The following is a 16,792-nucleotide window of genomic DNA, read 5'->3' as shown; positions in this document are numbered from 1 at the left end:
GAATTTATTCGTAGGCTGGTGGGAGGAGCAGGTAGCCTGGGCCCCTGGAAATGCCGCTTGGAACAATAAGATAGTGGCTTGGAGCAGGTACATTGACGACCTGTTCCTAGTGTGGAATGGGTCTATAGAAGAGGCTAATGAGTATATTTCAGTGCTAAACGACAAGTTCACAGGGGAAATCAGTAAAGATAAGGTTAATTACCTGGATTTACAAGTGAGTGTGAGGAATGGTAAGATCAGCACCCAACTCTATCGTAAATCGACTGCGGGTAATAGCGTTTTACACGCCTCAAGCAGCCATTCCCGTAAACTTATCACCAACATCCCTTACGGGGAATTTTTACGATTAAAACGTAATTGCACCCATTATGAAGATTTTGAACAAGCTGCCACAGACAGCATAGAGAGGTTCCGTAACAGAGGATACAATTCTAACTTGCTTCAAGAAACCTTGAATAAAGTCAAAAAGATACCTCGCAGCCAATTGTTTGAAAAGAAAAAGATTACCCCTTCTAAAGAGGTCCAATTCCGCATGATTACACAGTTTGCTGCGGATTCATTTAGATTAAGATCCATCTTGTCCAAACATTGGCACATTCTTAAATCCGACCCGATTGTAGGTCCAGATATTCCTGTTGTGCCTTCTATCACCTTTAGGAGGGCAAGATCGCTGCGAGATGAAATGGTCCATAGCTATCTTCCATCTGAGAAGAAACAGTTAGGAACTCTGAAAGATGCAAAAGGTTTTTTCCCGTGCGGGAAATGCAAAGCCTGCTCAGCAAGCAAAAGAACTTTAGCATATGATGCGCCAGGCTGCAAAGGGGGCAAGAAAATCACAAAATGTATGTCTTGTCATACAGACCACGCAGTTTACTGTTTGGTCTGTCCTTGTTCGTTGAGGTATGTGGGGAGTACCATCAACCCTGTTAAACTCCGGATATTAGAACACATGCGGGCAATTGCCAATAAAGATTTCAGCTATCCAGTAGCACGGCATTTTGCCATCAAACACAAGAGTGATAGGAATCTCTTAAGATAATTTTGCCTAGATCAAGCGACCGAAAACACTAGAGGAGGTAATCGATTACAGGTCCTGAAAAGATTAGAATCTAGATTTATCATAGATCTTGAGACCAGGGCTCCGAAGGGACTGAACATGGGGGAGGAACTTGCTTCTCATTTGGGCTAAGATTATGTTTTACGACATATGAGTAACCGTGCTAAACTGTTTGCAATAATTTTGATGATTTGACTGGGAGAAATTCTGAAATTGTACATAGTGAAAGTAAGTTTTAGTGTCAAAGTGGGATATGTGATTTGTTTTTTCACTGACCTGAGAACCTAGCAACCTGATATTAGGTTGCAATTGCCGATCCACGGCAAGATTTTGCTTAGTGGAGCGTTTGTTTTGAATATAGCGATTTCAGCTTTAATTATGCATTTTTGAAATGCCTTGTTTCTCAGGTACGTGTGTGTTTTTCTGGACTTCGTTGTCCATTATAACCTTTGCCGATACACGGCGAGATTGTTTAATGTGCAAATGCACAAACGTCTTTGCGGATGTTTTAAATACAATTCAAATATTGTGAATTTTATTATCTCATGCTGACAAAATGTATAGAACGTATGCGTTCAAAGATGGCGCGCTACATACACCTAAATGTATCAGTCCTTTGTTTATGTTAATGTATAGCATGAACACAGATAAGGGTGTAATTTTTGGCGCTCTGATGGTAACACTGACGAAGGGATTTTATTCCCGAAACGCGTCTGCTTTTTTGAATAAACCGCTCTGCTAAATATACTGCTGCTGCCCGTGTGAGTGCTGTTTTTTCCTGATAACCCGGCTGGGTATTTTTGGGAAACTGGAGCCTGCATATTTTACGCGAACACCATCGCGTTACTCAGCACCCGCCCTGAGAGTGACTCACGCATTTGGTGTTTTGGAGCTTTAATATATATATATATATATTATATATATGTGTGTGTGTGTGTATATGTTTATATGTGTATATATTTGTGTGTGTGTATATATATATATATATATATATATATATATATATATATATACCTGGGCGCTGACGAGGCTACACAGCCGAAATGCTGCATTCGCCCCTTAGTGCCTTATATTGAAAATAAGACTCCGAAGTACTCCCCTGATGTGGCCTCCGCCTTTCTTTTTGAGGGGATTACTGGTGCATTTACCACGCCAGCCAGCGGCGTGTTACGGAGGCCCCTGCACATAAGCGGCCTGGTCATCACTGGCCTTTCTTTGCTCTGGCAAAGTACTCTTCAATTCCGAGGTATCGGAACGGATCAGGCCCACCTTCGTCTGCAGGAGTAATGGAAGCGGTGTCAGAGTTACTGTACTCTGCACTGGGCGAGGCGAACTCTCGCACTTGCCCCCACGGATCAAATGCCTGCTAGCGGAGGTGGTGCATTTGGGGACCCAAGGAGCCTCGATGTTTTAACGGGCACTGCAGGACATTGGTGATGGGTTACACGACTCCCCGCTGCTTGCGCCAACACCCGGCGGCCCTTTCCCGGCAAAATATCAATGCATGCTGGGAAATGCAGTCCAGTGACCAGCTAGGAACGACTGCAGGTGACACGGATCATCATTTTGGGCGGAGCAAACTACAGTTGCTTAAGTGGGGCTGGACTATGAACTTCGTGGCTTCTCACTCACCTCCTGTTTTACTCCTGGGCGCTGACGAGGCTACACAGCCGAAATGCTGCATTCGTCCCTTAGTGCCATATATTGAAAATAAAAGACTCCGAAGTACTCCCCTGATGTGGCCTCCGCCTTTCTTTTTGAGGGGATTACTGATATATGTGTATATATATATATGTATATATATATATATATGTGTGTGTTGTATACATATGGTCGCCAGGCCTTCTTTACAGTGCATGTCGCTGCATTTTACCTGCATCCTTCTTGGTGACCTGGTTCAACCTTCTTAGTTTTATTTGTCTTTTTCCTTCCTTCTCTCCAGTGAGTGTCTGTTACATTATTTCGGAGGATGCCTTGTATATCTTTAAGGTTAATTCTTTAAGGTTAATTCAAGAGCGGTGTCTTTTACTGTTCTTGTTGTGTGAGTGGCGCTGCTCTTCAGTGTTCTCTTTCTCCATCATTCTTCATAGGAGGCCTATTCTTTCTAAATCGGTTTCTCAGGATAGTCTCCTCAATGATTGGGGTGCGCTTTATTCGTTGTATGTGTTGCTGTACCTAAAAACGCTGTGTATGCTCCTTTCATTTGGTTTTGAGCCTGGCCTCTATGGGCTATTATCCTTGGTCCCTATGCCTTCCCCAATCTTAGATTGCATCTTTTGTGATTGTCTCTTTTACTGTTTCTATACCTTGTTTCCACGGTCTTATAGCTTTCGACTCCTTACGGGCTTCCATATTCATTCTTGGAGATCAGTCTTTTCGGTGAGCAGCTTGCGTCACCTATCATTTTGGCATAGTCTGGTACCCTTCTATCTTTTGGACAGGATCCTCCTATTTGGGGATCTTTGGTGAGGTCAGTTTGCCCCACAAAGCCCCTCCTCCATGGATGGTATTGCTAGGGTATCTGATTCTAACATCAGGAATATACAGCTAGATGTCTCTATCAGATGGACAAGTTGCTTACTTTCGGTAACCCCTTATCTGATAAGTACAGGATCTAGCCTCAGGTTCCTTATTGACCCACCCATCCTACCCGCACTGTGAACTGACAGCCCTGTTGTCTCCAAGATCCCCTCTATGCATACTACTGCAGTTCTTTTCCTTTGGCACACTGTTTCCAGATACTGTTTCCTTGAGTGGCTCTGCATTGTTGGCGTGAAAATAGTCACAGAAACAACTGACATTACGTAGAGGGAGGGTTTTTGTGGAATTCATTGGCGTCACATTCAGGAGACTGAGTCGCTTGACACCCTCTACCGACCTGCAGAGGAACTGCTGAAAAAGATCTTGATCTATTCTGAAGCCTGAGGAGGATTTTAAGATGTGGAATCTGCGGCTAGATCTACCAGATAAGGCATTACCGAAAATAAATAACTTGTCCATCAGTCAGGAGGGTCAGTGAACTTACAGCAATTTCTTCCCTAACGAACTGGTTCTTCTGACTCATGCCTCTTTTCTTCTGAAGGTAGTCACCCTGTTTCACTCGGTCAGAGCAGTACTCTGCCTGCCTTCTACACTCCACTTCCTCAATGGAGGAGGAACAACTCCATTGTTATGACCAAAAAGAGCTCTGTCATTCTATATTGATCACACCAAAGATCACTGGGTGGGCGATCAGCTCTTCATTGGGTTCACCAGTGCGGAGAAGGGCAAGGCTGTGAGGAAACAAACCATCTCCAAATGGATAGTACTCTGCATAGAAATCTGCTACGCACTGCTGAAGTAGAAGCAAACCCCTGACGGCTTGCGTGCTCTCACCACCAGAGCCAAGGATGCCACTCCTGCTTAAGCCATGGAGTACCTGCCCTGGACATCTGCCAAGCTACCTCATGGACGTCCCTCCACACGTTCACAAAGCAATACTGCTTGGACGGTCATGTCTTTTGTGATTGGCATTTCACCCGTTCAGTTCTCCAAGAGTTTTTGTTCTAAGCTAGTTTGCAAGCCCACCTCTTGGGAAAAAATGGTTTAGGGATCTATTCTGAGGTGAGAAATCTGCAGTTGGACAGCTCTATTAGAGGAACAAGTTTCTTACCTTCAGTAATGCGTTTTCTGGTGCAGACTCTGTTGAACTACAGATTCCTCACCAACCCTCCCATGCTCCCTGTTCTGCAAACTGGGCTCTTTTTCTCAGAAAGATCCCTTTAGACCGTGCACCCTGGTCAAAACGGTTTCATTGGTTTTTACGTGGCTCTGCAGTTTTGACGTGGAAGTAGTCATGAAAGAAACTGATGTCAGCACCCCTTGGTTCGGCCTATATAGGCACCGCTACGTCACTTCCAACTCAGGCGATGCTGGCTCAGAACTGAATGATGCCACCTACCGGTGCGCATTGGTACTACTCAAGATTTTCCAGCTCTAATCTTACACTGGGGAATATTCTAAGGTGAGGACTCTGCGATTAGTTAGAATCTCTACGAGAAAAGACGTGTGGGAAGGTAAATAATTTGTTCTTCAGAAACCATTACTGTTTTGATTTTAACTCAAGAAACAAGGCACATTTTGACCAGTTTTTGGTGTGTTGGTTGGCTGCTGTCCACTTTATCAGACTCCATCTTTCAGTGTGACTAGTAGGTGAATTATGCTTGATTAGGAATTTGCAGACATATGTATAAAGTGTTGTTATCAATCACACCCCATGACATAAAGCGTGCTATAAACTCACTGGCAAAAAAGAAAGCGCCTGGCCTGGACGGCTTCCCTCTGGAATACCTCAAAACCTTCGCGACTGACCTAACACCCCACCTGGCGTCCATATACGGGGAAGCCCTAACTAAGGGTGTTCTACCAATCTCATTCCGAGAGTCGATAGTCGTGACATTTCCGCAACCACACAGGGACCCCACACTTCCGGCTCTTATAGGCCTATCACACTGCTGAATGCAGATTGTAAACTACTGGGGAAGTTGTTAGCCGACCGCTATAGCCAAATCCTCCCAGCACTAGTACACACCGACCAATGCGGCTTCGTCCCCCGCCATAACACCTCCCACAACTTGCGCCAACTATTCCACATACAACATGAAAGTGTGGACCGTTTTCCTCGCGCGGCCTGCCTGATCTTTGACCTAGAAAAGGCATTCGACACCCTGACCTGGCCCCACCTGTTTGCTGTCGTACGGGCCATCCAGATAGGTCCCACTCTGATGGCATACACCCAGCTTCTGTATAGAGGTCTGACCTCTAGGATAAGGGTCGGTAAGCTGATCTTGACCCCGTTCCCAGTGGAGAGAGGAACCAGACAAGGGTGTCCTCTCTCCCCTCTTCTGTTCGCACTGGCTGTGGAGCCCCTGGCCATTCGTTTGAGGCAGGAGGGAGAGAGCTGGGGTATCCCGATCGCGGGCGCGTTTCATTGCGTCTCACTCTACGCGGATGACCTACTGGTCTATGTCCGAGACGTAACGGGCGATCTCACCCCCATTTGGCGCGCCCTGCAGGAGTTTGGAGACATGTCAGGTCTCAAAGTCAACTGGGGTAAGTCAGCAATATACCCACTCAGCCCGGACCTAGCACCTCACGATCTATGGGTAGGCGAACAGACCCTAAAATGGAGCTCGGCAGGCCCCAGATATCTGGGCGTGCGGTTATACCATTCCCCAGAAGACCTTTACGAGGGAAACCACCGTGGTGCACTAGCGGGCCTTCGGTCCCCTGTCGGCTTCTGGAAGACTCTCCCCCTGGCGCCAATAGGGAAAATAGCCATAGCCAAAATGATAATGGTACCCAGACTACTGTACCATTTCTCCAACCTCCCTGTGATTCCGCCCCGGTCCTTCTTCCGAGAGCTGGACACGCTCCTCACAACATTGATCTGGGGGGACGGGCGCCATAGGGTAGCTCTACGCACTTTACAGCTCCCCACTGCAAGCGGTGGCCTGGGAGCCCCATCCTTCGAATCATACTTCTTAGCTGCGCAGCTCCAGTGGCTGTCCTATTGGATGACGGAGAGGCAGATGGGAGAGACAGTCACTGACAACAGGGAGCTGCCTCTACCCCTCCTTAGACGGATCCTGATGCCAGGCTCCAAGCCGGACCGCACTCACCCGGTGCATGTCGCCGTGGCCCGTAACTGCATGATGCGCATTCACAGACTATCCAAAGAACGACCGCTATACTCCCCGCTGCTCCCCCTAGTAGGCTTTCCCCGGAATGAGGGATACTACACCGACAGAGATCTGCAGACGTGGACGGATAATGGGGTGTCAGACATGGAAACCCTGTTCCAGGAGGGTCAATTGAAGACATTCGAGCAATTGATCGAATGGCACGACCTTCCTCCCGGGCAATTCCTAACGCATAGACAATTGATAGACAGCAGCTGAGCATACTGGGACCCTCGGGCGGGAGAACCCCCAACACACCCTGTGTTACACACAATACTGTACTGGCAGACACCTGGTGACGTGGCACTATAAGGCCATTCGGAAACTAATTGAAACTCCCCTAGATAGGCTACGACAGTCCTGGGAAGACGACATAGGACGTGTTCTTCACGATACGGAGTGGACACGGGCGCTTGAGTACCCAAAAAAAGTTTCCCTGAATGCCCGCTTCAAAAATATACAATTCAACATTCTACACCGAGCTTACCTGACACCCGACAAGCTGCATAAATACTACCCCGACACGGAATTCCGCTGCTCCCGTTATCAGATGCTGAATGCAACCTTTCACCATATGTTCTGGGACTGCCCGTCCCTGCAAACATACTGGAATAAGATATACCAAACGCTGCGCGCGCTAGTACACCTGCAACACATCGTCACCTGGGAAGCCTGTGCCCTGGGTATCTATAAAAGAAAAAAATCCGAGAAGCTGCAGTGGCGATTCGCATCCTTGGCCATTCTACTGGCCAAACGGAATATAGCCATGCACTGGAGGGCCCCAACAGGGCCGCCAGAAGCGGCCTGGGTGGGAGCCGTAAATAAATGGGGTGCGGCGGAGGAGGAGATCCTGAGAGATGAAGAGGTGAAAGGGACGCGCAAACACCCTATCTCTATGGAATGGGCACACCTGCTGATACAGTTTAAACACGAAACGGCAGTCCAAGACACTGCAGAGCCGACGCAGACCCAACCTGACAACCCCCCTCTGGGCCCCAGCCCACAAACCCAATCACTACCGCACACATAGTGCCCCTGTAGGATAGTCGACGCGCCGCGATCCATAACCACGGCCGCTGTTCCCTCCCCCCCCCCCCCCCCCCCCCCCGTTAACGCGTTGGCCCCCGCCCCCCCTCCCACCCCCGTGACACGCACTACCAGTTCTCATCGGGCGATGCCGGACGGGACGTCGTCCTATAGCGCTACGCTCGCCGCTGTCCCCCCCTCCCGCTACCCTCCTTCCCTTACACCCCGCGGGGGATGCCCCCCTGCGGATCCCAGTTCAGCCTCAGTCGGCAAGTACGAGTCCGACAAGTTACACGTAAACATCACTGTTGGCATAAGTTGAATAGGGTGGAACGCTGTCAGTGGGTAACAGCCCCTTACAACCCCATGATCATACCGACCACGGGATCAGGTACACTAAGACATGGCATCCTACTTTACGATAACTTACTGACGAACTCAGGCACTCCATACACAGCACACACACCCAGGAGACATAAGCCAACCTGTCGTCATCGTACCATAATCGTATTGTCATGTAATGATTGCATTTATGTTGATTGTGTTGCGACCTATCCTGAAAATGCAGAAAACCCTAGTAAAAAAATGAAAACAAAAAATGTATAAAGTGTTGTTTATATTGGTCTTCTTCATTTCTGATAGATACTCTGATCTCCCTCAGATTAACTTCTCTCACTTCTTCCGTCTGAGAATTTGCTTTTATTGCTTTTTGGTAACATGTTTTCATATTTCTACTCTGCTGTAGCTCAGTCTACTATCCTTCCAATCTGTAGTGCATGGAAGCTAAGCAGTACTGATGTCACTAATATGGGGGGTTCTTTGAGGTAAAATGCAACAAAAGCACATTTGGACTTATCTTGTTGAGAGAATCCCTACTTTGGTAGGAAGGGAATTTTGAATACTTCCTTAGTATGGAGGGTAAATGAGCATGTCCAGGAGGTTATGTTGGTACAAGGCAGACTGTTAGAAAAATGGCTTCACTCAAGCGAAGAATAACTTTGTTTTTTCAGCTGGTGAAACAAGGCAGCCTGTGGTACCCTTAAATTTGGATCCTGATGTTTCTGCTCAGTTTGTTTATTCACCGCCTGCGATGCGAACAAGGCGAAAAGATCAACTCAATATTTCAGAAGTTGTAAAAGAACGAGTGAGTATATTGCTGCAGTACATTCACTCAAGTGCAATTTTGCTATTTTAACACTGACTCCATTAGATGAAAACAGACCATGTTTATTCCTAAACACTCTACAAAAACTTAAAGCATAAAAATACATGAATGTGTTTAACTCAAGGAAATTAAAGTTAATATAGGTTAAAAATTGAGTTTTATCAAAAACTAAAAGTACACTTATTTGACCGTGTGCCTAATTTCACTTAGATAGGACGTCTTGCAATCTGTTCTCTGCATGCTTTAAGAAAATTTCTAAGCCAGTCTGGATCTTTCCTGATTACATTTTGGACAGACAATTCATTACCTCAGCAACTACTACTCCTACCTTGACAAACACTAATCTGAGGAATTGTCTAGCAAACAATGCCACATTAAGAGCATGTGTGGCTTTGTTTGATTGGTCATGTCCATGCTTTGTGTTCGAAGGGTATTTAGTCTGATAATTGGGAACTAATGTCACAAGCCCCAGCCTTAGCTTCATACACCCCTGAGATAAATTTTGAATATTATTCTCAGTCTGGTGTTTTCCTAACAATTCAAACATCTTAAGAGTCTGGAAGGAAACCTTATCCAGTGCCCAGCTGAATTATGCACCTTGCTCATGAAGCAGAATTAGTAAGTGATGTTGTTAATCAATCTGTTTCTCTTAAAGTTTGCTTCCCAGGTCTTGCTGAGGACTATTAAGTGAGTATTTTATTTGTTTTTAATCCTTTCTCCTTTGGGAGTTGGTGGTCTTCCTGATCATCGAACCTTTTAAGCTACAATTCTAAACCCTATCATTCCAGAGAAATTGTTCATTGAAATCACACACTTTCTTTTGAGACCTGAACCAATGGCTTGTGGCTGTTAATTCTGTTGGGTCTTGTCATGCCAATGGGTGTGCTACCTCAGTCAAAACACTTTTGCAATTAGTAGATCCTGAGATTCTGATCAAAACTTCTAACCACAGATGCCTGCTCCACCAGAAATCTGTGGTTAGAAGTATGCATTCGAAGCTCAGAACAACCAGCTAGGAATGCTGTTTCTGCCTGTACCCAAGCCCTCTGTAATGGCCCCTAAATTTACAGGACTGATGCGGAAAATGTTTTGCATTGGCCCACGTTGAACATGATGTAGCTCAACTCTCTTCAAACTATTTCATATAGGAGTCCACCTTCTGTCTGGAAGTGAGATTGATCAAAGGACATATCCATAAGTGATACATGTTCATCACTCATCCAAGCTTTCTACAAAGGCAAGTAGCAGTGATGCAAATAGACAGACTGTGTTTACGGCTCATACTGCCAAACGTCTTAAAGGCATCAATCCTTTCGAATTCTCTATCCGGAGGATTGGTTGGAAATGAGTTCGTTTTCACCTTACTAGTCCAGACCTGTACAATGAATCTCTTTAAACCAGGGTACTTGGAGAGGAAGCCGAAATCACCAGGTGCTGGCCTAAGATGTCTGGCCAGCTGACAGGCAGAAATTACATGATTTGCAGAATTTCTGTCCTAACTTTTGTCATTGTCTCAATGGAGGGCTGTTGTAATCCCTCAGCTATGCTCTTAACCACAACTGCAAACTAGGTACTTCAGTTTGAGGCCCATGTTTGGCAATCTCTGTTTCAGGGGAGCTTTCGAGCCCACTTGATTCTGCACAACCATGTATAATGCATCAACATTTTATTTAGGGGGGGAACAAGCCATCCCTTTCACCACCATTATCATTAGTAATATCTTGGGGCGTGTACAGGAAAAGAATCAGACTCAAATAGATAATGGCCCCTCTGCTTATTGCTGTGATGCAGAAGGGGGATTTGCTGCTTGGCAACTGGTTTTCGTTTTTGTAGTTTTGCAGAGCAAAATGGGTGAAGCTTGAGCTGACATTGGTTCGGAATCTTACGTGGGGTTCTACACCGGTTCGTCCACCAGTGCAGAGCCAGCATGGATTCCTGGATTGAAATGCCCAAGTTGGTACGGCCCTTTAACAGGTCCCAAGGGAACAGGCGTTGCCATGGAGGGACCGGCTGGTAGTAACCCAACTTGAGACTCCTCTGGTTCTGTGGGGCCCTATGTTGTACTACAGGGAGCCAAAAGTACACTGAAAATTTTATGTAATTTCCTATTGAATATTTCTGTGAGCTGTGGGGGTTGACGATGGTCCGGAAACTCTGGCCCAACTCAGGAATGCTTGATGGACCATTATTCCCACTCTCTGTGGGAAACGGTTGTGCAGATCCTGCCACAGGTTCCGGAGGAGGCCAGGGACATCCTCTCCCAAACCGTATCAGATGGGAGAGATGCAGCTAAGTTATCAGTCCACTGTGGTTTAGACACGACTCGCTGGGCAGAGAGATTTCCACACCTGGCTCAGAACATCTGACTCTCCGGGGGATGTCCAGGCCTCATGCATGGACATGCCCTTTGTTGGCATCCGCCTTTTCGGAGACAAGGCAGACACAGCGCTGGAGCGCTTTAAGGTCTCACTGGTTACTGCCAAGCTGGTGGGCCTCTGCTGATCCCTTCACCAGTTTGCCTTTCGCTACTTCTATGGTTACGGAAGGGACTTTAAACCATGCCAGCCCTATCTGAGCCATCAAGCTGTGCAATTTCAACAACCCCTGCATGGACGAGGCCAGACGTCCGGTCACCCTCCCCACTCGTAGTTTCTACCTCTAAGCCCTCCTAGTCTTGCCCTCCCAGATCATGGGCGTCCAGCCGGTGGCAGGATCAGCTATCATCACCACTGGCACAATATAACGTCGGACAAGTAGGTGCTCCAAATAATTCAAAGGGGCGACTTCCTCCCCTTTGAGACCACACCGCCCTCCTTTCTATGAATGTCTGACAGAGGATCCTTTAAGTTTGCTCCAGGAGAAAGTCAGGACTCTCATGGCCAAGGGAACCATAGAGAGGGTTCCTGTGCCAGAAGTAGGTTGTGGTTGCTATGCCTTCTACTTTCCGGTCTGAAAAAGGACACGGGCCTTTGTCCTGTCCTAGACCCTCAAACCCTCAACTACTTCCTCAAAATTGAGAAATTCATGGTGCTCACATTAGCTCAGGTCCTGTCTGCCCTAGACCTGAGAGACTTGAGGATGGTGTTGTACTTGCAGAACTCTCATTTTAATGTCCCGGTCCTTCCGGCTCATCAACGCCTTTTGCAGTTTACGGTAGACCACAAGCACTTTACGTTTACTGTGGTTCCTTTTGGCTTTACCGGCGCCCCTCGGGTTTTCACCAAGATGATGGCGGTGATTTGCGGCAAATCTGCAAAGATCAGGGGTGCCAGTCTTTCCCTATCTCGACGGCTGCCTGATGAAGGCGGACTTGCCCAGACTGTCATCTTCCTCCTCCAGACTATAGCGAACCTCCTGCATTCGCTGGGGCTTACTATCAACATGCCGCCGAAGTCACACCTGATTCCCTGTCAGACGCTCCCTTTCATCTGAGATGTCTGGACACAATGTAGTTTCGGACCTATTCATTATGTGATACTGATGTTTCAGCCTCTATCCTAGATTTAGGTGAGAATGACTTTGAAGCTGTTGGACCTCACAGCCTCCTGTTAGTGACACATGCCAGATGGCATATGCGGGCACTGCACTGTGACCCAAAGTTCCAATGGGTACAGCATCAGGGGAATCTCTCCGACTGGTTTCAGATCTCAGAGGAAACTGCACAAGACCAACTGCACGTGACCTGCGGTTGTGGCTGAAAAACCTCAATTTTGGGTCAGAGGCAGACCCCCCTCCTTTCCCCAAACAGATCTCACATTAGTGACAGGTGCGTCACTCCTGGGAATGGGGCTGCCATCTTGGAGAGGTGACGCAACACAGGAAGCCTCCACCCTGACAGGTTGAAGGCAAGGTCCAGCTCTTGCGTATGGAGTTGTTCCTGAGGCTGATCCTCCTCGGGGTCAAAGTCTTCGGTTAAGTTAAAGAAGAAACACAAGAAGTCCAAGCAGGACTCTGCCCCTTCCCACCACTTTCAATCTCCAGAGGAGGAGTAAGGGTGTCACTGTGCTTAAAGGACTTGCTCTCGTTTAACCGAGGGGCCACTTCCATCTTTGGTCTTAATGCACCCCAAGTTTCAGCAGGTAGAGGCCTTTTGTGAACCCTTGCTGAGTATCTTTGGCACTCTTCCGGCTTCCTCTGAGGCATCTTTGGACCTCAAGAGTCCGTAGGAATGGTTGGTCAAGTTACAACCGGTGGGTTCAACGTCCGCACCGTCTGGGCCTTTTTACCCAGTTTCGGTTTCTGTGCTGACATCGGGACTAGTGCTGAAATCTGTACTCCTTGAGCGTCAATGCTGCCCCCATTCGCCACTGCTGCCAGAGGAAGACGCACAGACCATTGTGCTTTCCGACTCTGAGCTGATATTGTCTCAACATCAATTACAACATATCCTGATACTGTGCCAGCCCCAACACAACTGACTTATTCAATTCCCCTGCCGTGCAGTCATGCACAGACATTACACCAGCTTTTAGCTTGGACTCTGACCAAAACTAGCCTTATGCAAACAACAGTGATGTGTTAACCTCACCTGATACTGAGTTGGTTCCCTCAATGGGACACCAACTGAGGAAAGCAGTTCCTTTGCCACAACAATGAGAGCTGCGGAAGGCCTTGATCTTCAGCTCCCCACTGTGGATGTAAGTCTCTAGTATATGGTAACAGGGGCACCCAGGGCCTGTAAGTTAAGGTCTCTTTCATGTACTGCGGCACTAGTTGTGCCACCACAAGTATGATGTGGTAAAATATGGCTCGCAGTCTGCCTCTGCAGACTGGAAGGGCATTTTGAAACTGCTAACTCAACTTTGGCATTTAAAGTAATGGCAAAGCCCGAACTTCCCTTTTATATGCAAGTCATTCCTGTGGTAGGTGTAACAAGCCCTAAGGCAGAGTGCTGTATGTTAAAAAGTTGTACATGTACTTTTACATGTTCCAGCAGTAAAATCCCTAAATTATAGTTTTTAATGTGGAAAGGCTAGTAGCTACAATGGCAAGTACAGAGTTACAGCCTGACATAGCCTGCTAACTTCTGAATGGGACCACTAAAGCTTATACTGTAATGGGTGGTGACCTCCTGTTCACGTAACAGGGCCACAACAGCTTAGAAGCCAACTGGGGCAAGTTGGTAGTCCAGGATCTTCGTACCAGAGCTGTGCAGCACCAGACACCATAACCCGGTGCTCAGTTGCACAGGAGTTCACTGAGCCCGAATGTCATCTGAGTGCAGCTTGGTCGCCCAGAAGCAGTTATCGCCCAGGGAAGGATTTAGCTGAGACCGCGATACCAGGTGACTTTTAGCCCAGTGGTGACTTTACTTCTACCTGCATTGAGGGACGTCAGCCCTGTGAATGGGACTCCAGTCGACAGCACAGCATCCTTGAGCATATTCAACATCCTTCATCCCTTGCATCAGGACCACTTCCATAAGAAACCACTTTACTGGATATATAAGTTCCCAGAATTGACTGAAGACTGCTTCATCTGCTGAGGAAACAGATTCTGAGAACCTTGCTGGGCCCCCTGACTGGCTCCCTACTGGAGTTGGTCGCCTAAAGTGACTCTAAGTGATCGCAATACAACTAGCCCTTTTTTTGGAGAAAAAAGTCTCTACATATCAAATTCATTGGATTTTCCAATGCTTGTTCACGGTTGAGTGAAGTACTCTGATTTACTATGCCTTGTACATTCTATATCTCCGGAACCCTCCGGTGGATATTTTTCATTGTGGTGTCTAAGAATACATAAAAATACAACCTATGCTTATAAATTGATGTCTGATTTCTTGAGTGTCCTTTGGATACCCAGGGTTGAGCTAAAGGTTTGACAAATGACGCCTACTGGTCCAAAGAGAGTCTGTAAGTGTATTACATGGTGAGGTCGCACACAACCACACCATATAATATACCCCATTTTCTTACATTGGTGCGTAGTGGTGTGATCCAGAACTTGTGATTAGCAGTACCAAACAATTGCTGAAGTCTTGAGACCATTTGGGAATCCACCTAAGGGGATACCCAAGAAGTTGTCGTGGTTTCCCAAGGAATGTCCAGTCCCACAGTCTGCAGAGACATTGTTTCCCATGAGTTGCTGAACTAAAGTTGTGACCAAGTTTCAAAAAGTTTCAGAACTTCCTGGAAATTACTGTGAGCAGGAGGAACTTGGAGCTTGACATTGTCAATCTGTCCACCCTCAAAGGATAGGATCTGAGCGATTTGTGTAAGGATAGAAAGTCACTCTAGGAAACAAGACAAGGAAGAGTATCTGGTGAAGTCCTTTAAGGCTTGGGAGAAAGCCCACAAAGCCCCACCAGCACTGAAAAAGAATACCTCAAGGTAGTGGAGAAGAAGAAAGAGTGGGGATTCCGTCCACCTATACACCAGGCAAGAGTGCACTCAACAGAAGGCAGTGTGGGGAGAGGTCACACAGCAGCAGGAGACACCTTCAGGAAGAAATGGCAGCCCTAGAGCTGGACGAGAGAGCCTGGCAGAAAGGAATGCTTCACATTTCACAGTGTCGTTCATAATGGTAAGCAGTTTGAGCCCTTTGTCTACATAAGCACAAATTATGATTTTTTTAAATTTTTTTTTAATAACTTTATTTTGGTTTTCAGCAAAATGAACACAATCCCCTTCCCAAAATTGGCATAGGTAGAAGAAAAATACAAGTGTACACATTCCACAGCCCCAGTATAGCTCCAGCAGGTGCAGATATAGCAGTAGATACAATAGTCACATTCTTGGGATGCAAAGCAATTATACTAAACTGACAATAAGGAACCACGTGCGTAGACATCAGGGCATTACCTCGACACCTACTCTCTCTCTCTCCACCTTCCGCCACCCCATCCCCGGGCCCCGATTCCACAGAGGAGAACAAGTCAGCACTAGTTGCATCGGAATCGCTATCAACGGACCCCACAGCGCACATCATTCTCCATGCGAGCAAATCCTCTTGCAGCCGCTCATCCTTACGCGTATGCTGCATGTGAGTCTCCTCAGCCAATATCCATTCCCCCACGTCCCGGAGCCACAATGACATGTCTGGTGCCCTCTGTCCCATCCAGGTGATAGCCACCCGTCTACAAATTATGAATTTAAAAAGGAACACCATAGTTGGGATTCTCTTTAATTATACAAATCAATTTCTACCCAAAATAACTCTATTTGCAACATTAATCTATGCTCTAATCTATACTTTGCAGCATGCATGCAGTTCATTGATCGTTAATTGCTCACAGTTCAATATCCGGATTTTAACGTATAAATTGCAAGTCACAAAAGGATGTTTCTTTTAAAAGCAGTCACCCACTGACCTATTTACATTATATGCACTTTGTAATCTGCATGGCACACGTTCTGTGCAACAGGCACATTATCCCTCTGCGCTACCTTCTAGGAAGAACATTAATCACAGGAGTTATCTTGACATTTATTTTGTTTCCTGGAAATTTCTTGAGGAAAGAAACGCAGCAGCTGGTGCTTTAAAACTAAAATAAACTTGCAAACACAGTGCCCAGCGTAAGTCAGCACCCGGTGCGGAGCCACCTGTCGCATCCCCCTAGAGCCGACCGGGCGGCCCTGGATGGCACTGATGAGTTCCTAAATTAAAATGATGCCTGCATACCTTCCAACTTGAAGAACAATGTCACCCTGTGAGAAGAGGGCATGGCCACATTTCGAGAAGTACCTACAGGGCACTTTTGAACCCCGCCCCAAGTCCCCTTCTCCCAAAAAATAAATGAATAAATAGAAAGCTTGCTGAGGCTGGTGCCAATGTCCTGGGGTGTTTGAACACCCCTTAATGCATGTTGGCAGCTCAAAGCCTCTG

At 46.8% G+C, this 16,792-nt stretch overlaps 1 protein-coding gene across 2 annotated transcripts in view; it reads left to right on the top strand.

Moving 5' to 3' along the window:
• AHCTF1 (AT-hook containing transcription factor 1) overlaps positions 1-16,792 on the top strand; it is a 1,132,528-nt gene that overhangs the window by 1,076,138 nt on the left and 39,598 nt on the right. For both annotated transcript variants that reach the window (XM_078649035.1, XM_078649034.1), the window contains one exon: positions 8,814-8,947. In XM_078649035.1, the coding sequence (XP_078505161.1) occupies positions 8,814-8,947 (134 nt within the window). The remainder of the gene's footprint in view (positions 1-8,813; positions 8,948-16,792) is intronic.

This window comes from Lissotriton helveticus, chromosome 6, assembly GCF_964261635.1.
Source record: "Lissotriton helveticus chromosome 6, aLisHel1.1, whole genome shotgun sequence".
NCBI lineage: Eukaryota > Metazoa > Chordata > Amphibia > Caudata > Salamandridae > Lissotriton > Lissotriton helveticus.
The sequence above is the reverse complement of the archived record's forward strand: the minus strand, read 5'-3'. Positions and strand labels throughout refer to the sequence as shown.